At 39.2% G+C, this 23,355-nt stretch overlaps 2 protein-coding genes across 10 annotated transcripts in view; one reads left to right on the forward strand and one right to left on the reverse strand.

Annotated features, from left to right (window-relative positions):
- The window catches only part of LOC138024696 (uncharacterized), a 94,987-nt gene that overhangs the window by 45,111 nt on the left and 26,521 nt on the right, over window positions 1-23,355 (forward strand). For 3 of the 7 annotated variants that reach the window (XR_011127054.1, XR_011127050.1, XM_068871918.1), the window contains one exon: window positions 21,338-21,438. The exons of the other annotated variants lie outside the window; for them this stretch is intronic. Coding sequence is in view for 1 of the 3 variants with exons in the window: in XM_068871918.1 (XP_068728019.1) it covers window positions 21,338-21,438 (101 nt within the window). In the remaining 2 variants the exon portion in view is untranslated. The remainder of the gene's footprint in view (window positions 1-21,337; window positions 21,439-23,355) is intronic. 7 annotated transcript variants of the gene reach the window in all.
- On the reverse strand, window positions 410-20,020 carry LOC138024694 (uncharacterized). 3 transcript variants are annotated; one of them, XM_068871915.1, is made up of 3 exons: window positions 19,083-20,020; window positions 3,080-3,132; window positions 410-2,242 (listed from the first exon to the last, which is right to left on the reverse strand). In XM_068871915.1, exon 3 carries the CDS (start codon window positions 2,239-2,241, stop codon window positions 1,195-1,197), a length of 1,047 nt encoding a protein of 348 aa, XP_068728016.1. In that variant the 5' UTR covers window position 2,242; window positions 3,080-3,132; window positions 19,083-20,020; the 3' UTR covers window positions 410-1,194. The 3 variants fall into 3 exon arrangements, with proteins under 3 accessions (XP_068728016.1, XP_068728015.1, XP_068728017.1); XM_068871914.1 differs by lacking the exon at window positions 19,083-20,020 and adding an exon at window positions 3,300-3,455; XM_068871916.1 differs by lacking the exons at window positions 3,080-3,132; window positions 19,083-20,020 and adding an exon at window positions 2,318-2,408.

Consider the following 23,355-nt stretch of genomic DNA (forward strand, 5'->3'; position numbering starts at 1 on the left):
GTGACCGCCACAGAAAAATGGACATTGGTAACATTTTAGAGCGGAAACGCAAACATTTAAGTATTGGGAAGAACCTTTAAGCAGAGCTTTCCACGTTGCCGCAGGTTTATCAATAGATCAAGGCTGCACAATGTGGCTTTTTTACAGGGTTTAAAATCATGCAAGTGTGACAAGTCGTATTAACGTTCTGTCCTATGATGCCATCGCTAATTTATATGCTGTACAAGGTGTTTCTGGCTTTTGAGTCTGTGAGTGAAGTCCTTAACCATTCGGATGAAACCTACCGAGTAGTTTTCTCTCGCCACCATTTATTATTCTATGTACGGTAGTCGGTTTAATTAAGGTCCTTGCCTGCGCAGGTAACGTCTGATGTGACACAACTCATTTCCAATTGACAAACGGCCATAAATCTCGATTTGAGCTTTTGTCTTTATTTAATTCTTCAGAAATCTTTCACAATGAAATTACCTTTGTTTAAGTAACAATGTCTGACTGTGAAAAGTGTAGGTACCCAACAAAGATACTACCTTTAATTTATTGAGTAATTCCATCGTTAGCGTTGTTTTTAAGTGAAGCCTAGAAAGGTATGATTTCTCAGTAATTTATGCAATGTTACTCAGATAGTTATCTTTTCGGCGTAAAATAATCTTATCTCCTTCGGAAACAATTTTTTATCCGGTTTTCTCATCAGGAAGAGCAATATTACTCCTGTGTGTAACTGCTGTCATTCCACTGTGAATCATAGAACTATTTCTTATATACAAAATATTCAGAATATTGTCTCTTAACATTATTGCTTAGCTCTATGGCTGCGCGTATGTGAGTATTCCTTTATATGTATTATTTAACTGTTTCGAGAATCTGTTTAAATATGGAAGCTGTCGCCTCAAGTAAATATTCCTTAATCATGTAAAAAAAAACATTTTGTTTACAACTTTTAAATGTGTATAGTCTATGCTACATTGGTTGCCGTATTGATCCATCACTCGTGATTTATGAAGCATCTCTTTAAGGCCTTGGACTCTTGCGAAGACGTTTCGAGGCGTACGAATTGTTTCTTTAAACGTGCGCTTTGCGCTAGTTCGAGCTAATTTTGAATTTTACTGCGACGCGATCTGTTTTTTTCCAATAAGTGTAAGGTGTAATCGATGATCACGTCTCTGTTGCGTAGATAATTTTGATTATAGGGAATCGTTACTCTCCTTTCGAAGGATCTTCCAATCCACAATCCTTGCAAGCGCATTCTTTGACAACAGAGACTTTCTTTACCACATGGTCAGGGGTTTGTCCGGGACATTCCAGTCGAACTTCATATGTTTCCATTCTTGACGGAGCGCAGTAAGAACGAGATACAAATCGTTTGGGAATGTAAAACGAATTGCACTGTCCATAGCACATGTTGTTATCGATGCTCACGCTGTTACAACCCCGGTGTCTTATTGTTTCTTTGAACTGATAAGCTTTGCACACGTCTGGTTTTAAATCAATATGACCAAGATTTATGAGAGACATGCCTTTATGTAGGGGCAAATCGTCGAGAACAACCACATGCGGGGATAAAACAGAGTTTAGTCGATGTTGGTTGACCGTGGATTGGACTTGTGGATTCGGAGGATTATTATGTTCGTCTTGAATGCCCAGCTCTCGATCATCCAGTTTCAGTGGTAGTTGAATCGGGTTTCTATTTGGCTTGGTTTTAAGCAATAGGTCTTGATTGGCTGTTTGCCTTGAATCCCTCAGTTGCATTAATGCTTGTTTGCCATAACTAGCACCTGGTGGCAAGTCATTTTTCTTCTGCATTCTCCCTGCTCTAAAATCGATGTCGCTGGTCTTACCTTGCGGTACATCTACAAGGTTATTCATTTCTGACGGGGGATTTGTAGTAGCAATTTGACTTGAGTCCCTCAGTTGCATGAATGCTTGTTTGCCAAAACTAGCACCTGGTGGCAAGTCATTTTTCTTCTGCATTCTCCCTGCTCTAAAATCGATGTCGCTGGTCTTAACTTGCGATAAATCTACAAGGTTATTCAGTTCTGACGGAGGATTTGTAGTAGCAATTTCATTTTCTTCTTTAATGGAAAGTCCCTTTCTCATCTGTATATCTTTTTCGGCTGGTAACGCCACGGACTCGCTCTTCTTAAAAGCTGACAATAGAAGAACGGGGGACGAAGAAACACATCGTTGATCCGTTAAAATCAGGAAGACAAGCAACCAGCAAGAGTTGAAGCCCAAAACTCCCATTCTAAACAAAACAAACATAAGAAAGAATTAAAGTTGAGCTAATTTACCACAAAGTATTTATCTTAATTTCTCTTACATTTTTGTGCATCCAAATCAAACCAGCAGGCTGGGAAAGTAAACAATTTAAACTAGTGATGAATTTGCGCGCGCTCCTTATATAGTACCGCTCCGGCGCAATAATATTCTGACGAGACAAGAGAATTTCCAACACGCGTAAAAATATTCAGTAGAAACCACTAAATTTACGTAGAATCTTCACGATAATATTATATTGGTAATATAAACTTTTTGGCGCGGCACTTGACACGCAAATTTGAAACAGTATTTTTTTGCACCCAGAAAATTTATTTGTTGTCTTGTCTATTTTTATCATCATTGTAATGTTTCCGCGTTGTGGCTTTAATGGCATTAGTAGTCACACAGAGTGTGGCTCGCATCGATGTGCAGTTTGTTGTTCCCACTTTGACCGTCAGGCTCGTTTCATGATAACATCACAGAGCCCATCAAATAGGCGCGCGTAAGGAATTCGAGTCCCTATTTGTTTGTAGCCTATTTGGTTGTTTTGAATACGTTATATTACCCTTGCGTCGATTCCTGGATTAATGAATATGTCAGCTAAAGGACTGATACAACAATGAGTCCAGTGGTTTAACGAATAGCGACAAATCCAACACTGGTGGTGTCACTCAGCTTTCAAATCTCTTTTGGGCAATTTGTCTTATCAACTTATCATTTAGGTTAATAACAAAGTGAGAATGGCTTTGTATCATAAACACCATTTCCGCAACTAACCCACATACAACAGCAAACGAAACCTAAAAAAAGTCAAACTTCTTACCTCTTAGGCTCGATAATGAATAGATTGCTCTCTCTTGAATCTTAGACTACTTTCTACGAAAAAGAAAGAGAAAATATTTTAAATTCATTCAACAACGAAGTGGGGGTAATGATTGCGTTCTTTGCAAAGTGCTCACGAAAACTGCCTCCTAAGTTTCGGGATTAAGGGGTCTAAATTATAGCGTATAGCTTCAATGGCTAGTTTTCAAAGTCAGACTTACCGACTGATAAAAGAGAAACGTTATTCGTCTGAGGACTCTAAGTACTAGACGACCTAAGGAGCACGGAAGTCTTTGGTGCTGTTTGTTAGTCCGAGAGGCACAAGATAAAATTGGAGTACTGTACCGAATCAGCTCGTTTCACAACTAAGCTCCTCTGGTGAGCTTTACGGTTTATATTGCTTTTCGTCTCCGGCTAACGCCTCTTTATTAGGCAAACAACATGTAATTATGACAATTACGACACCTATTTCATTGTTTTGCATTGTTTGGCAAAACTGCTTAGGGACGAATTGTCTGTGAAGTCAAAGGGTGAGACATCGAAGCTTAAATATCGATACTTCGCTTAGGGTTGGCTTAAGAAAAGTGGCGCCAGTATACCTTATCTGCGGTGAATAGTCTAAATTGCTTGCTATGCCGATTGTTACTCTGGTATTGTTACCTTCGTCAACTGGAAGCTCTTAAATGGAATTTAGCAAACAAAGGAGAGGGGGGTTTAAACTTGAATGCTTTTATTAATTTTCAACGTCTTGTAGAAATATTTTCTTGCGCAACTCATACAAATCCTGTCAAAACCAAGACTGTTGTAATGGTGAACATTTAATGATCGCTTGATTTATCATTTTTTCACTGGCACCAGTAAACATACAAAAGCTGTCACTGGATTAACTATTGTTGGAAGGTCCTGGCCAGTGGCCGTAATTTTAGCAAATTCGTTGATAAAAAAGGATTTTTCGGACGCCATAACGCAAACCCGGACGTTGACAAAAATTGGCAATGATGCATTGGGATTGAGTGGTTTAGAATGACGTTTACGGCCAACGGGAAATGGAAAACGACAGGTTCCTGCTTGTCATAAAAGCGTGAAAATTCTCTTATTTTAACTTGTCTCGTTCCTTTGACTCCTGGAGCAAACAGGACAGAAATGAGCTAATATCAAGCAGGGTTCTTACATTTTTGGCAAAACCGTAATTTCACTCCGACATTTTCCCTTTGGCGTAAACGTCATACTTATCCTCTCTAATATAAAAAAAATGTTTGTGAGACTTTAACAATGGCGCCGATGGTCCTGAAGTTACTTTGACGCTTGCGAGTTAAAACAGACCGCGTATAGAGGACCGTCTACGAGCGTGGTATTTCATTTAAAGCTAAGGGAAAACATGGACAAAGCCAGGAATTCAATTAATTAAGGTCATGTCCCGGATTCAATTGCTCGGTAGTCACTATGGCAAACCGATGTTGACATTGGTCTAAAAAGAGCGGCTTGCGTTCGACAAATGTATTTGTTTGACAGCGCAATATTTAAATTGTAAAGCAAAAATGAAAATAAGATTTTCCCACCAAATTGCGAAGGTCAATGGGCCCATCTCTAAAATCGTGGATAGGGTCTTTGGGATTATGCTCGTCAAACCAAATATTGTGCGTGCGTCACCCATGAAACCGGAGTACTACGCTGAACACTTAGCGGTTGTGTGTTCCCGCCTAGTGTAAACTAGAATGACGCCTGTCACTTTCGTAGGTACGAAGTAAACAAACATTTCAAATTACAGCCCTGTATATTAATTGAAAAGTTATTGCCATTCATATCACCCTGTTGTGAACGCGGTCGCAGTTGCAACATTAAAAAAAAAATGCTTTTGTCTACGGAAACATGCAAGTTCCAGAGCTATACTCACTGAAATCGGATGTCAGTTATTTCAGCCTATCGACTTAAGCTTCCGACATTTTGTAAAATGATGAATTGTCAGTAAGCTACATGCATGGACATACGAAAAAACGTTGTGTAGTGTTCCCATAAAGAATCAAGCCCGGCTATGGCCTATCCGTTAAAAACTCGACTAAGTGCTCTGTCCCTAAAAGTGTCTCAGTAGAGGTTTTAGAAGTACTAGTTACGCCAATAAACTTGGCCAGCTCCGTTGTCAATGCTGCCGCTGCTCCTGACGATGATTTATCTTTATTTATACACGATGTGTTTCCGGGGGTCGTTATAGGACTGTATGTTCCAGTGAGTTTAAACGAAAAAATCAATAGATTACTCAGTGACTTTTTGCAAAATGATTAACAGAATAAACTTAACTATGAGTAATATACTATTGTTTTTGCATTTGTATCTATACCGTTGTTTTTATTTCTATCTGTAGTCAGTGTAACTGAAAACAAATCGAGTCGTTTGACATGAGAAAACGACGGTATGAGCTTTATTTTGTGACTCTGTCAGTTCCTCAATTAATTCTGATTTATTAAAAGGTACAACTGACGTCAGTAAACTTAGGACTGGATTATCTCGCCTATTTTTATCTGAATTTCAAAATACGTAAAGCTATTTCACAAACTGAAAAGAAATCTCGTATTTGTTCAACCTGTTATATTTGTAATTGTCTCAGAGAACTACTAGGTTCGAAGGATGCTGATCTCGGATTGAGTCCCATTACGGGTTTCCTTGTTCCTTGTTAGTGGCTTTTTTATCATTTAGAAGAAAGAGAAAATCGAAGACATTCGCGAAATTTGTAAAATATAACATTAATGTTTACTACAAAATCACGACCTATTGCAGTTTGAAAGGGCTGTACAACTGAACAGGACACAGGATTACGAAACCGGGGATTAGGCGTCCCATGCTTTTTACGTTTTTACAATCGTTGTGTGCTGTGATGGAGGACATTCGAGAGAAACGTAGTTTTAGCAGGCTTTTTTAGTTGCAACTACGTAATTTTGCTTAACATTGCGATGATCTTTTACTTCAGAAGTCAGGTTGTAGTCTCTTAGCTCTCACATAGTTTATGAACCAGAGTTGTGAGCCAAACTCTAGGTTTTATTGTGTTTATTGTATTGATGGAGGACACGCAAGAAGAAACGTAGTTTAAGAAGTCTTTTTTCAGTTGCAACTACCTAATTTGCTTTATTAACACTGCGATTATTTTTTGCTTCAGAAGTCAGCTCTCACATAGTTTATGAACGGACTTGCCAGAGTTGTAAGACAAAGTCTAGATTGTATTGTTCTTTTACTTGACTGGAAAGTTTAACCATCACTACAAAGATGCCACACTTCTCGGTTAATCAGTAGACTCTAAGTGTCGTGGTCTTGCCGGGGTTTGAGGCGTACAGTTAGCGGGTGCACAGAGGAAGAATGAACGAATCCAATTGAATTGGCTGATTTTTCATGAGTTGAATCTCTTTTCAATGAGGTGATATTGTTTGCGTCGCTGCTATGAGGCGACTTTGAAAACAAAAGATCAGGACTGAAATCCATGACCATGTGCGTTCAACCCAGCTGTTACCTTACAAATTCGTTTTCAGTGTCGTTTGTTTAATCGCGACACGGAAAAAGGTAATGGAAAAAGTGATTTTTTTTCTGACGCACAAAATTAATTTGTCCAGTCTGTGCGTAGCTTTTGGAGCTAGATCCCCCCCCTCCCTGACTTATAATGTCTGTATGGCTTCAGCTTAAATTCCCATAAAACGGAGCACTGGCGGAGGGAGGGATGTAATGGGGAGCTAATGAAATTACCAAAATGAACGATAGTTGACCTTTGATGTTTGAAATTTGACAGCGGGATATTTCTTGAAAGAAGTCTTAAGATACTTGTATTGATTTCATCCAGATCATGATATTGACCTTACTGATTTGTAGTGTCGTAAGCAAGAAACATGGAAAAACGAGATACTGATCTTCGGTGTTTTAAAAATCATGTTCCGGCGTAATATTGTACATCAATTTGATCAACGATTAATTGATCCAGCAATTTGCAAAACATGGTTCTCGTGACGTACAAATGACGTTTTGTGAGCTATTTGTAGATTTGGGTGAAAACACAATTTGTCGGTATAGATATATATCGTAATTGATTGAACGTACTTGAGACATTGAAGTGTTCTTGGGGGCATCCATTGATAACTCAGTGACGAATGACGGCGTTGGTTTCTAGAGCGAACTGTGATGCCACGTTGGTTGGGAGTGTGATACGGAAATCGTCTTGATGAAGGTATTCGCTCCAACGGCCGAAGGGTTAACGCCCGACACGTCAGTTCGCAAATCTGAAGGCGTCGGATAAAATCAACTTTTCGTAACCATTGATAACTAATATAAACGTTATCATATCTCTGAGTTGATTCATAATAAATTCTCTAATCATGTAACATGCGTTGTGTTAACAATTCACCCTGTCCAATTGTGAGAGCATTTAGGAGTTTAAACTGGAAGTAATGTTTGATCCATCCTTGCTGTCCGTACTAAAGTATGGACGACGTTGAAACATATTCTTTGATGCCAATACTATATCAACTTTGGTTTTCAGTAAAACAACATGTAGGCTAAAACAAGGTCTAAATTGACAAAGAGAGTTTAGATGGACAATAATTATTGGCCTGAACCCCCAGACAAATAATTTCTCTCTGTTTATATTTTTTGATTTTGCTTTTGTTCTCCGTGAAGGCAAATATATAGCGTGACTGCCTTCCCTGCTAGCTTTCACGTTTGCGTGCAGGATGTGCGAATTTCGAATCGACCTGAGCCTTGAACGAGGACTTATTAATATTGCAATTGATGACAATGGATTTATTGGTTTGGGAGAGGAAAAAGCATGGACTGCCTTTAACTACATCCGGTCACCATCAGCACCTTAACATTGTCTTCAAGCGATCCTTGTTCGGCGAAGACTAAACAGCTAGTACATAGTCAAACACTTCTTTAAGTTCCAAAATCAATTAAGCTGCATGTCAAGTGACAAGCTTGTAGGTTTCAGCACGGGATCCGATCCGGCCTCATTTGGTAGCAATTGCGATTTTCTGCCTCTTCTAAGGTTTCCGATATGGTGAGAGGTCAGTCTCTAGTTAACTTTGTAGTGAAGTGAAGTGTTTTCATTGGCGAAAACGCTTGAACACGCAACACGCAGTAAACATCAAAATACATGAAACAGCGTCTAGCCGCGAGGGCAGGGTCAAATAGATGACTACAATACTTCTCTTGACAGTGGGTTGAACTGCTGCTTATGGCAACACGATGATCAGTGTGAAAACTTAAAGCAACCTACCCTTGAAGGTTTGGTTTTCTCTCGTGATTCAGGTAATAAATGATTTTAAACAGACCACTTGATGAACTGATTTAGACATTCTTATCGCCATGACTGTGAATGCGCGGGCATTTATTGTTGACATTTCAGTTCTTAGCCACAGTATCAGGATTGCAGATCGGTTGTTTTTTGACAATGTGTCCTGAACCCCTTTTACACACGCACAAAATTGACATGGTATACTAATATTTCGAGTGCCAAGCACACGTCCAGAAATGTTCCCGGCACCCTTTTAATTTCTGGCAAGGGTGCCTAATATGTCTTCTGTTTGTTCTGTTCACACACCAAAAATTTACCGTGCCGTGTCGTGCCGCCCGAAAAACGTAGGTACGCTACCGTGATTTCGAAGCGCCGTGCCAGATTTTTGTGCTAGTTTAAAGCTGGCTTAACTAGTCTTTGTTTAATTCGATGGTTGAGAACACGAACAAGTAATGGAAAGGTCACAAGTTGGACACCTAAAGGTATTGGGGCCGCGCTACTTTCACGAAAACCCTCACCCTTTTCAATGCATCGATTTATTTATTTTGCTAACGAAATAACTCAATCACACTCTTGTCCAAGCTTGGTCTTCAAACCACAATGTTAAATTTGCCGATTATAAGTGAAGGGAATCACTTTCTCTACTCTGCCCATTGCGCGGGCCTGTTTAAAAGCAGCGGAAACGCAATTGACAGTATTGAAATATGCTTGGATTCAAATGATCTTAAACCAGAATGTATTGGGCAAATTGAACAGTTACAGCCATTACATGTGTTTCTGAAGAATCGTTCAACTTTGACTATGACACGGTTTCTTTTCAACGCCTTTTTCTTTCCGTGAATTTTGATGACTCAGGGAGACCCTGTTGAAGAGGGGTGTTATGGCCGAATAGCCTTGCCAAGTGTTAAGGCCAGGGTAACCACTTCCTCGCCAACCTTGAGCCTTGAGCGTTAATTTAGCGAGTGAAACATGTTTCCCGATTAAATCTTTGCTGTTGGTTAATTGATTTTTCCTATAAATTTCGGCATAAGCTAAGCACGAGCACAAACCACCGATCGGTTTTTTTGCCCACCTTGGGAGTGCCGTTTTAAACTCTTTAGTTCAATTTTCAGACGGCCAATCACTCCGTGTCGGTTTTAAGACTCTCCCTCGGGATTTGTTGTTACTTAGTGCTTCTTATTACACCTACACTATCATAGTTTATTAGGGACGAGATATTTTGTCGTTAAGTGCAATTCGCAAGCGTTTGAACGTGGGTTCGAGGACTGAGCAGTTAGACCGACAACCAATTCAAGAAATGCTACGACCTGATCCGCTAAAGGCAGTATATTCACGGAAATTTGAGTTCGAGATCAATGAGAGCCCAAATCGATTCACTGTGATACCACAAACTTTTAACTAAAACTGAGTTTGCTGATGTCCTTTCGCAATAAGCCGAGTGGCATTTGTAATCTCTTTATAATTAAATACCTGGATAGTTACTCATTTTATTTCGAGACTTGTTTGGAATTCTAATTATTGTTTCATATAACATTTGGATGAGATGCTTTTGTTTGGTTACTAGTTAAAAGCATTCCTGAAAACATTTCCGAATTGAACGATACCCAAGTAGTCGTGTGACTGTTAACGGCATCGTTTGCAGCAGAGCCTTAGTGAACAAATTTGAAAGGAAGAGTATATTCAATGAATAGCATATATGTTTTTTTTACAAATTGTCAAAAGCAAAACAAACGAGCACTTTTACCAACAACGGAGATCAGTATTGAATGTACTTTATTGAAATTTGTTTTGTACATATTTATGGCGATGCGAGCCGCGTAAGGTGACAAAATCAATCCGAAATACCCGATAACATGTTCCAAGTCCAAGAGCGGCAGCGGCGCTTTATTCCGCATTGCAATTTTTTTTTTATTCGACTGGCCAGCTTTTCTAGTATTCCTTTGTAGCTTTTTGTCGCTTATTTCTTTCCCACTCGTTACTTAAAGTCAAATGAAAACATAAACAAAGGTGCCCAAAGCATCTCGGTATATAGACAGAGAGTCTTGAAAGAACCGGAGTAGAAGGTGTTGCAATAACTTAACTTTTTAATGACAGTTGCAAATGGTCAGACTTAAAGGGTCGATTATTAAAACATAGTTTAGCCAATGTTTAACAAAACCGCGTTCTAAGCCTTTTTCAATGTTGCCAACAATCATATCTAAATATTGTCTGCTGCTGATGGTAACAAGAAGGTTTGGATTCCAGACTAGACAGCAATTTATCTACTTAAAATATACCGCTTATAAACATATTTGGAGGTCCACTGATTGTCTTAAGCCGCGGCCTAAGTTAGACTTTGTTTAAATAACTGGCCCAAAGTCTTCTCGAGTAAGAACAATTCGATATTCATAACCCTGTAAGACGTGAATGAACCCACACATCGGTTCACAGAGAGTGGGGCACGGAATTTCCGGTAGTAATGCTAGGATCTGCTGTCCTTGGCAATGGTTGCATGCCTATACTCCCCTACACGAGGATGAAAAAAGAATTGCTTTGAGATTTTGATCCAATATAATATTAGTTTCAAGTTAGTTTTGGAACCTTTCCATTTTTGTGTTCTCAGTGAATAGTTTGCCTGTAGCCAAGCTTTTTTGATCCTACCGATCATTCAGGATGGATTGTTCGTGAAGTGCACACCGGATTATAACAGCTTTTTTCCTTTCTTGTGGGGGCGTGGGCGTGTTGAGTTACCACGTGATAATTTCATTTAATCAGTTTATGCCATTCCTCAATGAGAAATTAGAAAGTTACCAAAAGTAAGTTATTCGTGAATGCGTTTGTCCTTCATCGGTAAGGTCACATTTTAGGGGCTATTGAGTCAGTTACTATCTGGGTCAATTAAAACGTTAGCCTGGCCGAGCTAGCAATATTTTGTTTAACGTGCGAGAGTTGTATTTTTTGGCGAGAACCTGATGACGAGTATTATTGAGGGCTTCGGTCTTAGTGAATGTCATCACTCGAATGCCTCGCACGTGCACATTAATCCGCCAGCTGTGATGCCCAATTTTACTTGCACTATGGTTGAGGTGAATTAAGGGGGGAGGGGGAGCGGGAGCGGAACCTACAGTACGAGCCGATCTGTTTTTAGTTGGATTCAACAACTTACAGAAAACGCGTCCAAACCAATTTGTTATCTTGGTGCGCGGTGAGTGATTGTGAGAAAGTAAGTTTTCTTGTTCCACTTTAATTCAGTCTGTCTGCACTCGAGAGCGATAAACTTGACATGGGAGTGGAAAAACACCAGACGGTCTCAAAATAGAACGACCTCTCGGTTTCCGGAAAGAAGCTGATTTTCTTTCTTAAGAACATCAATAATGGAGGAATCAGAGAGAATGGCGTTGTGGTGAATGCATATTTAAATTTGGGTTTGACCCAAAAAAAAATCAATGAAACTCGTTTAAATCTTACCTATTAGCTACAGCTGCATTTCTTTGATCTGTCAAAGCACAAAAATGTTGGAAAAATTGGAAAAAAGTTGTCACGCCTTTGGCAATCAAAAGCCTGCTGTTTGCTCTTAGCCCCAAGAAGGAATCTATGTCTCTATTATAAGCAACAACAAGCGTTGCCTGGTTGAATGATGGAGAAATTACGCGCGATTCTTTGCTCTTCATTATTCTGTCCCGATAATCCAAGTGCTACTTAGCTTGTGTCAATGCGATAATAGTAAACTGCGGCGATGCAGAAAAGCAAAAAAAAAACCAACCGGATTTCAACACCGTTATTAATTTTCTGTTGTCATTTCAGATTTGTTTGCATTATGGATTACAGGTATTGTTACGCGGTCTTGAGAGATGAAACATATTTTTACCTCTGGTGTTAAGCGGATTTATTTTCAATTTCCGGCTTGTGCTGGGTCTATTCTTTATGCGGCAAAGAAATCCCACAATCACCTAGAGCCCTTAAATTAGATCGCAAATCCTATTAATAAGTGTTGTTTACTAAAGACACACTCTAAGGACTTTCGTAGGAGCTGAGATCTTCATAACTCATTTCGCACATAATTATAATGTTTTGTTATTGGGTTTAACATGACTCGCAATCTTCTACTTTTACTTTTGACGCATAACGAGAAAAATTTGAGGAATATGCATATTGTCGTGATGTTCATCCATACTATCCCTACCGTTTTTCCCAGGGGTTTTGGGGACCTCCCAGGGGTTTTGGGGAACAAGAGAACATGGCTAATTTGAACTGGGGAACAGGGGAACAATATCAAAATATTTTAGGGAACAGGGGAACAAAAATGATTGAAAACAATTTTAGGGATCAAAAAGTTGGGAACAAGTTTGAAAGTAATTTGGGGAACAAGGGAACACAAGCAAATATTTAAAGGGAACAAGGACCCCCACCCCCCACCCCCTGGGAGGGCCTCATTAAAGCATTCGAAAACGATGAAAACAACGGTTTTCAAAATTCTCCATCGCTTTTCATGTCGCCGTCTTCAAAAGTCTCCGTTTTGACGGACCTATCCACACTGATGCGTTTCAAACGTTTTCTATTCTTTCGCTTCAAAGTTTTCAAGACTTTTAAAGAGGCTAGGCCACGCAATTTTAGTCAACTTCAGCACTTATCGAGTGGTCATAGAATTAACTAAAATATCAAAGTAACTGTTCAAAACTATAGAAGAACTCTAACAAGACACAGGGAAACCAAGAAGGGACATGGATGGACAAAACTGGAGAGGGTTGAAATGGATTGAATTTGGGTAAATTTGAAAAACGTCGGCCCACCTTTTTTCAAATTTATATCAGTCCATATCAAAATGTCATTTACACAGCTGGAAAATCATTCTCAGTTGTTATGTGGCCGTGATTTTGCAAATGAAAGACTCTTGCTCTGCCAATTTGACGTTTAGAGCTCATAATTAACAAAATTATACAAAATTACCTAAAATAGCGTGTTCTAGCCCCTTTAAGTATTCGAATGCGGTTGTTCGCAGTAGTAATACTCGAGACGATACTTTGCAAAAATCTTTGTTTTTGTCGACGTTTTCGGGAATTTTAGAGTGAGTAATGGGGGGAACGTATAAAAAAGCAAACGTTTTCAAACGTAAGCGTATTGGCACTGATGGAGAATTTAAAAGCTATACGAAACACAGAAGTCAGGTGTATAAATCTAGTACAAAAGAGAGACGTAAGGCTGGAAAGGGACTGGTTTCAAACGTAGAGATAAATTCTAAACACATGTAAAACGGGGAAAAGAGATTGGTTAACAACCTCGAGAAAACAAGCAAGAGTCACCATCGTTCTGCACTGATTACAAGTTTCGAACTTAAGCTGGGTATGCACCTTTAGCGCTAGCTTAGTCATGTCTACTTCCATCAAAGCACGTACGCCGATCATTCTGATTTTTATGAGAGTGTAAACCTGCTACGGGACCATATTTCTCTCGGAGTTCATGTGACCTGTAGAAAATTATATGTAGATATTACAACTGATTAACTGGTGACAGGACTTGTTGTCATCTAATCCAGTCTTTCTGTAGGGCCAGTCATGAACTTGGCCTCCCACAACGCCTCCATCAGCCAGATTTCCTAATCTTTTTCCTTGCTTCATTCCTAATCTGGCTTTTTGAAGTAGTTACATCCGTCAATACAAAACTACTGGAAACTTGCCATCGCACTTTTAATATGCTCTCGAACTCTTTTTTTTTTCAAAATAGACAAGACTGTATTTTAAGGGAAGAGTCACGATTCAGGGGAGGATCTAGTCTAGGGGGAGGGTGCAGGGGGTGCGCGCACCCCCTCTCCCCCTTCCCCCCTTCCCTCCCGAGATGACCTCAGGCGTTTTCATAAGACTGGCGGGGTATTCTGCAAAAAAAATACGTCACTAGTCTGCTACGCTATTCCTTAGTGGTCCACCTCCTGCTAAGAAAAATCCTGGATCCGCGATTTTCGCCATCAGCTTACAGTTTATGTCATTCTTAAAAAAGACAAAGGTGGCAGCATTCCAAGAGAGGGGATTTAAGATTGAATATCAGCGCAGTTGTAAACGCTACTTTGGCAGTAAGGAAATGAATACCTGAAAAATTCGCTCAAACCTGAATTTTTCAATTTTCCAAGCTTTCCTTTCGTCACCGTTAAAAAGTAAAAGTAGCGTTGGTAAATGACATTATAGTCTTCTTAACTTGCTTCATTCCGCCGGGATCGCCTTTACCGCTTCTTTAAGCCCGCGTACCAGTAGTTATATTTTAAGATCAAACTATGTTGTTCACGTGAATAGATAATTTAAATTTGTGTCAAGATAACATGGCGAGATCGCCGGCGCTTTCTAATTTAGGTGCTATTTCTCCCCACCCCCTGTAGTTTCAAATAGAAAGTGTTTTAAAGCATGAAATTCTCCAAGTATTTTTTGTCATATTATGCAGTCTTTTGGAAACAGCGATCCAATACGAGCTTTTCATAATAAGCGGATTATAATTTCATGAGTGAAGTTTTTGGGAAGTTTTTCGCAAAGAAGCAACACCAGGGTTATTGCTTCAACCTGATCACGAGAGACGAAGGCAATGAACTGGACAAATTAAAAGTGGTACAATTAAGTACAACGGTCTAGCCCTCATTCAGAGCGGGGAAATGCCAGGTTCCTTCTCATTGGTTGAAAAAAGCGCGATTTTTTGGCCTTTCATCACGCAGAGAACTAAAAAAGGAAAAGCAACCGACAAATCAACTGAAAACGTTTCCTTGTGATAGAATATTATTGTTGGATAGCGTAAATCTGATTATCGTAAAGCCACGAATTGGTATTGGAGAGCAAATTGACCTAGATGGCCTGACAAGACCGCAAACAAAGTTTATCACGAACTTTTCAACCCGAAACAAAAGGGCTTTCATCACTCGTACTCGAGGAGTTAAGGGTTTTTTTTATCGTATCCACTTAGCTTGGAGGTAGTGTAGACCATACATAAGCAAATCTTTCTGCGGTATAGATTGTTAGAATTTCTGGCAAGGCGTGGGGAAAAATTCAAAATCTGGAACCAATTGGATTGATATGGTTAATTAGATACCTGAAAGAGCTTTAAAGATGGTTTTTCAAGCGTTTAACACTTTCTAGGGCCAGCACTTTCTGGCGTGAAAGCTAAGCTACAATGTTATCTAAACGATACCTCATGCACAAGTTTCGATAAATTGAAGTGCCATCGAGTTTACCTCAGGATTCCCATGCATGCAATCACATGCGTCAAAGCAAATTGTCATTTTTAAAAACAACAGGGAGAAGATTTCATGACTAAAAAAACTTATAGCCCGCACTTGCAGAACAAGCTTCCTCTATTTCTATTAAAATGGTTATGTTTCTTTTCAGTTCCATTTTCTCCTAACATTATTTGATCGGGTTAAGTTTGGACGCCGCAGGGGAATTTGAGTTACGGTTATCTTTGTATGTTTGCCGGGTTATTTCCTTTACTTTCGCAACCAAACAATCGCCAATGCAGTCGCCCTATTTTAATAATTTGGCCTCTAGATGACTGAGCTACCTAGAACAGATGTTTGGGAGTTAATCACTAGGTACAAAAAGTCGGAAAGAAAGAATTCAAACCCAATCGCATCCGTGTGATCAGTCAAAATGGGCACGTTTGTAACGTCAAGATCAACGTTAAGACTACCTTTCTAAAAACTAATTTTGTTATTTTACTTTTGAAAGAAAATCAAATCGGTTATATAGCTCTACACAGTTCATATTTCGCTTTTTCAATTTGCTCATTTTATGATTATTTTTCTTTGTTAATTTTGGCGTGGTTACTTAAAGTGCCCCTGTGACCAAAAAATCAATTCATATTTTTCTTTGGATCTCAAAACTATGTTAACAAAACACTAAGTGACCCACGTTTTAAGCCTTGATTTCAAAAAGACACCTCTTTATTTTAACTGCAATTTTCCTATTTAATGGTCCGCCGTTACTAACATTATGTTATTGAGAGAGCTGGATCGAGGAGAAAATGACGTCAAAGGCTCACTAGTTTAAGAATGCAATACGTGTGTACGCCGCAGAATTAATATGCAGCACGGGGGTTTTGGGCTTTCAGACTTTCAAACTCTCGCTTTGCATATGTAATAAGCTGCGTTCACACGCTGACATTTTAAGCTAGTGAGCCTCTGACTTCACTTATTCCTGGATCCAACCCTCTGAGGTCCAATCGGTCAGTTTTGAACGTGAGTAATGGCGGACCGTGAAATCCAAAACTTACACTCAAAGTAAACGACCTTGGATAAAAATCAAAGCTCAAAATTTTGCCAGTCAGTGTTAAGCAAACACACTTTCAAAATCTGAAGGAAAAAAGGAAGTGTTTTTTTTTCTTTTATCACAGGGGCACTTTAAATTGACCAAGAACTTTATAAAAAAGTTTTTTGCATTGCGACTTATAAAGACGGCCTTCCTAGCTCCTCGGTTCACAGTTTATGAAGGGTGGAATAAAGTTGGTTAGTTTCAAAGTCTCAGTTATCAAGTGATTGTTTTTGTTGGTTTTGGATCAGTATAATTCTGTAAAATAATGAGAACCTTAAGTAAGACAATGCAAACAAACGGGGAATTATTGACATTCTACACCTACAAAGATTTTCAAGGACCAAATAAGAACATTTTATCGGACCAAATTCCTTGCCAGTCTTGGCGGTATCTATATAACTTACCTAGGGCCTCTTCCACTAACCCTGGCAGCTGTAGAAAACCCAAAGTTATCTTTAAATTGATCACTAAGACCTCGCAAAATCGAAGTTGCAAACTACCTTTGAGCTATTCGGTACCGCAAACGGAATGTGACGTACTAAATGTGACTACCTCAAATTCTTACTTCGACTTGAAGGCGCGGTTAAGCTATTTACCATTCTTCTTTCGAATGGAAACGGATCGTGACTTCAATATTTAAGTTGACTATTTCAGATACTTTGTATTATACTGAGAAATCGGTATCATGTGTCATCACTAACTCATTATTTTCTTATTGCAAAATCTGATTGCTGAAGGACTAGGTCGTTTTTCGCATCAACAACAGTCCCCGCTTGTGATGACTAAGATGACTATTGCGCAATAGTTTTCGCAATGGCCGCTATGTTCGAAGGCAACGGAAATGACAAAGAAAATGTAATTGCTCTGGTAAACACCAGACTGGTTACTTAATTGATACCAAAACAACTACTGTAAGACCTCATAGTCTCATGATAAGTCATGCGATTCTCCGTCTAACTATATACATTCCGTTCATTGCAAAAATGCTTGTGCGTCTTTCAGCATAAATAAATGAACATGGGTAATTACCTCTTTTGCTCTTTCGCTTGTGATTACTATAGCATTCAACGTCCGAGCAAGGTCGTAAATAATTATTTCATTGCAGTTTAAACCAAAAAAGATCAGAAGGTGCGTGACGATGCCCCTTTGACTATGCTTTGAGAGTTCTGTCTAAAAACACATTTGAGGACGAATTGAAAGATCTCATTGCGGGTGTTCTGCCTTAGAAAAAGCCTGATTTAAGTTGTTTTTGTGATCTTTTAAAAAACTAAAACATGTTTACTTTGACGTAAAATTCCAGTGTAGCCTTCCCAATTAATTGCAGTCCCATGAAGACTTCTAAGCTTTAGCTCATTTCATCTATAATATGGTACACACGCGCACTGCAATCGACGTTGCGTCAGTTCTCTGTGGTTAATTTTGATGTACCGTAGAGTGTCTGGGTTGTGGACCGTTCGTGTCTTCCCCACCCGATTACAGACTTTTCCAATTTCTTGGCATAAACATGGTTGGAATTTCTGAGGATTGACGCATTGTATTTTGTATGAAAGTGGGGAGTTTAAGCAAAGGCTACTGCTACGGCTACGGAAACGCCACAAAGCAAGAATATTATTGGTTAAAAAAGAAAAAAAATACTCGTACTGCACGTGCACCACGAATTTCCGTGCATTTCTTTGCCGTTCTCCACAAAACCACTACGTGAAATCACCAAATTTTAGGTTTTGACGACAACGTGAATGTAACAATGAACCATTCATTCTCTGTTTTGACTTCTGTTTTGTATTGTATACCAGGTGAACAAGATGGAATAATTGCGAAATACTTGGGGTAGCGCTAAGTTATATTTTTGGCTGACGTTTTTGTTTCCGCAGCTGTCGTCTGCTTAAACTTCCTAGAATCTTTCGTGAGAAAAACGTTGAAATGTTTGTGCACTATCCATACTGTGGAGGCTAAATATATCCTTGAGAGAGATCAGAATGCCTGTTTTGTTTAAGGCACGCGCCGCGTTCATAACTGGACTTAAACTAAAATCCAAACGATTCCGGAAAAAATTAAGGTTTTAGTGCCCAAAATAATTCAAGGAAAAGACCTTTTTCCAAAGTCAACAAAATGAGAAGGCAGCCAATTATCAAGTAATTGTACCTCGATCTTGAGCACTCAAACTAGACTAACCGCACATTCTCGTTAAGAAAATTTGTTGATTTACTACTTCCGAAATTAATCGAACTATCTTATGGACCTTTTTGTGAGAGGCGAGAGAAAGGATTGACACGTCAATAGATCGTCAATGGCTTGATGTTAAACATCAATATGGTAGACCCTTTGCGTTCGAAGATCTCCCGTTTTAGGTGTTAATTAATAATATACATGGGGTAAGAATGGGGTAAGAAATAAAATCATCATTCTCGAATTACCTTTTCATCCAACGACTTTCCTTTAACTTTTTCTCGTTCTACTAGTTTTGCAAAAGAACAACTTACCCGAAGGAGAGGCAATGACAAGTCTTGCTCGCACAGCGGTTCAGCTTGTTTCTCTAAGACTTGCGTCTCCGGTGGCCTCTTGCAAAGAGTTAAATTGCTAGTCCAACCGCGAGCTTTTATTCAAATCAACGCCACATCTGCAGGCAGCTGGTCGTCTCAACAGCGACCGCGTGATTTGGGACAGCAGACAGGACGTCGCCGGATCACAGCAAGATCAGGAAAGATTCAAGGGTACAAAGTATGATCTTCGTGACAAAAGCAACTTGTCTCCTGGTCTAGTAAAAACATCCATCGAGATAAAACAATAGCATCTATATAAACATTTAGCAGTTATAATCCTTAAGCGATAAGAATCACGTCAGGTCGCTGAAACCCAACTCCTTGAATGCGACACAGCTGGGATAAGCAAGAAAGGAAATTCAGCTTTGAGGCTTTGCAGTTATTCCGCTCCAGGGCGTTATTATACCTGTCGAACTCACCCCCCTTAATCCGTTAAGAAAGTGATACCCTTCTTTGCACTTAATCAAACTTTCAATTGCGATCGTAAAACACCTTTTTTAATTTATCAGCGTAAAGTCTCTCCTCATAGGAGTCTTAAACGATAGTAGATTTCAGAATGCTTTACAAGGTGGCCTTACGGAAACTCTTCTAACTTTACCATTCAAGGAATGGGTATTCTCGATGGTCCGCTGCTCGCTGCGAACTTTTCACGGAAGGGAATTTAGACAGTACGGCTCCAGACTTTTCAATAAAAAAATAAAAGAATTTTAGGGGATGATATGTTGTCTTAGGCCTTAAAGCTTTTAGCCCCATTCAAGACTCAAAAGCGAGAGTTATTGTAATTTCTATAATTAGTGGTCTTTGCTGAGGTACAACAGTCTGCAAAACGCATTTGTCCGACTTTGCCTCGCTTATACGATTACATATCTTGTCTAGCTCGTAAAGAGGTAAATCCCAGTTATCCGTTTAACCTTTTAGGATCTTGATCGTAGTGGATTTTTTTTATTAAATTGAGGTCCGCGAATGGATAATGATTTTGTACCAACCGCAACAAGTGAGGGGAATTTAAAGCCTTTGGAACGAGGTTGGTAATGTAATGGCTACAACAAAAATAAGAGATTCTGGTATTCTTACAGTAATCGAGGAGACTGAACTAAGTTGCCCAATTGTCACTCGTACCCTGTTAGATCGCTAGAATTTGCCACCGATTTCTTTCATGAACAGGCAAAAGGCCAAAGTCTTATCTGTGAAACATTCAAGCGTACGATTTAACCTCAATCTCGACCCCAGAGCTTTTCTCGATCCAAGGCTCAGGTGACCAGAATGGATTTAACCTGACCTGAATTGTCAATAAGAGAATATTTAATTTTTGCAGTCCAACCTACCTTTGTCGGACAAACGGATTAGGCTAATACAGGCAACAGATTTCATTGCGATTTGTATGGGGTTGTTATATTCTGCAGGCTGTAAACTGTCTGCGACAAGTCATCCTTTCCTTAGGGGGTTTGAAGATTACTTCTGTTACATCATAAGTTTTATCGGGTTTTCTATGGCATCATTCCCTAGTATATCAGTAAACATCTAACCATGTTTAACATTTTTTTTTTCTAATTTGATGCGAATTTTGCGTCTTGGATAAAAATGGTCCAATGATAGATTCTATCTTGTTGAATACTTGTGTTGGGCTAGCTTCCAGCTGCTATCCTATCATCACGTTGGTAATTAGCCAGCATCAAAAATACCATAATACTCTTTGTTCCCCCAAACTTTTGCATAAGCATTGTTTACAGTTTCTCTTTGGACCACTGCAAGTCCCAAGAGGAAATAAAAATAATGCTTATGCAAAATTTTGGAGGGATAAACAATGAGTATTATGGTATTTTTTATGCTGGCTAATTAGGCTGGTGAGCATGATCGGGCCTCTCAACTATTTAATCATTCTGTTTTCTGTAAAGATAAAATCATGTATTCGAATAGGCCTTTTTCGATGTATTAAATTTCAGCTTAAAAGAGAGGTTTAGAGGACAAACTTGTTTCTATTGTTTTTGTTCTCGCTGCCTCAGTATCAAGCTGAATATTTGATATTTCGAAAATGGCCTATCCTCTATCCTTGGGCATAATAGCCCATTTGCGAGTTGCTGCATGCCTCAGTTTCAAAGCGAATCCTGGTGCACAACCATTCAAATGGAAATGAGTTGCGAATTGTTATGCAAATGTCTTTGTCTTATCAATGATCCTCTTTTTGTGATTTTAAGACGATTAGACGATTCAACCAGCACACACAGCTTCGCACTGGAAGGAAATACTGATCTAATCCGCAAAATCATTCCCTTACCGACTATGAACACAGCTGCAGGTATTTGTCACAACATCCTTTTTCGAAGAAGTAATTGAAAAACCACAGCTTGGCGAAAAATCCGTTTCTCGTCTGTTAAGTCTGATTCATGTCCGATTAGAAGTTAACGGAACTTACAGCTTTATAATGGCTGTTAGGTGGATTTTTCGCTTTAGTATCCGGCTTTCCAAGAGGAGACGGAAAGTCTTACCTTTTGAACGTTCATTACTCAGGCCGGCGAATGCGAATGCTTTCTCACGTGACCAACAGCTGCTTGTTAAGTAGTCGTCAAGACCACCGTCACTGAATAGGACATCAAAATCAAATACACCTTGAAACAAATGATGTGAGCGGGTCTAATGTCGGGACGTTAGCCAGCGTCTATGCCAGTTTCTACGGCCCGATCTCGTTGAACTGCACCAATATAATTCAATACCTAAGACTGCAAGGAAGCGTGATTAGCATTGTCAGTTTCTATTTCATGACTGGGTAATCCGAACGAGCCGCGGAACATTTTCATGTCTTATGGTCTCACGCTTTATGACGCTAGTAGGGCAGACCTCCACGCCATTGAACGCTTTTTTAAGAGATGCCATGAAAGACACGATCTCTGAGAAAAGTCTGGTAGAAGGCTTTTTTTATTAAGGACAAACTATCTCCATTCTGCACATTTCATAGATTTTCCAGACGATGAAGCGACTAACCATACACGCTTCGTGCACAACACGAGCACTTCAAGAGTAGCTTTGTAAATAGGTCATGCTTTTCGTCACCTAGCAATGCGATTCCACTCATTTGTTTTTGTTGTTTTTTTTTTTTTTTCATCTTCTCTCCATTATCATTTTTTGTAATTTTCCGTATACCCCAGATCTCATCATGATTTCTTTTATCTAATAAGGATCCATAGTTCGAGGTTCGAGTTCGAGGTCCGTAATGTAAGTTACGGACCGAGTTTTTTCTCGTTGATTTTTGGGCCATAAATCAACGGGATAAAACGAACATCCGTAACTTACAGTAAGAATCGAGAAAACGAGGTTAGTAAGATATTTATTACATCTCTGAGGTTAATCCGGCGCGCGGATAAGGAAACCACTCGAAGTCAAGCGGAAGGTTCAACTGCCACAAAGATTGCCGTGTCAAAATCCGAAAAACTAATTCTTCTTGGCTTTTCAGTGTTAGTCGCATTGTCACTGAAAAGCCCCACCTGGGGAGTGTCAATAAAGTATTGTATTGTATTGTATTGTATTGTATAGTTGCTTGCAAGATTCAAACAGTTTTACAAGTTTATGTAACAGAAACGACATGAAGAACTTGCTCGATAATGTTTTATCGAAATTTTAAATTTAGCGGGTTGTACACCGAGCCATACTGTAGAATACGGCCCGCTAATTTAGCCAATCACTGATACAGTAAGTAAGACTTACTGTCGTCACTCCGCTTTGTTCTGGCATTTGAATGTCACTGTATTCCGAGTTGTTACGCGACTCTTTTGATGCGTTGAGGGGTAATTTAATCTAGACGCATCATTTAACAAAGGTTAATCGGTATATTTTGACTTCAATTCTGTTGTGCACATATATACTGAAAAGTGTATTTGATGTAAATGTAGCAGATCTAGTCTTCTTTTTCGTGTTTGCTCTTCACGTAGTATAATCTAGAAAAGTCATTTAACAAATGAAGTTAACCGGTATATTTTTTGACTTAAGTCTGTTGTTGACACTCTGTAAAGTGTATTTGACAATTGTAGGCGATCGTTTTCGTGTTTGCTCTTCCTATTGGGTATAACTGGCACATTTACAATTTTTAGCCGCCATCGGACAATCTTTGTTTACCCCAGTTGAGGTGAACGACCCTGTGTACGATATTGAGACGGTCATAGTATTCTGCGATATCGATAGCAAAGCATTTCGATATTATTGTTGTCTAATTACTTTGAAA

This window comes from Montipora capricornis, chromosome 11 (genome assembly GCF_036669925.1).
Source record: "Montipora capricornis isolate CH-2021 chromosome 11, ASM3666992v2, whole genome shotgun sequence".
Lineage (NCBI taxonomy): Eukaryota > Metazoa > Cnidaria > Anthozoa > Scleractinia > Acroporidae > Montipora > Montipora capricornis.

Bases quoted from the DNA above. Each gene is read 5' to 3' on its own strand.
- LOC138024694 (XM_068871915.1), bottom strand. From the start codon at position 2,241: ATGGGAGTTTTGGGCTTCAACTCTTGCTGGTTGCTTGTCTTCCTGATT.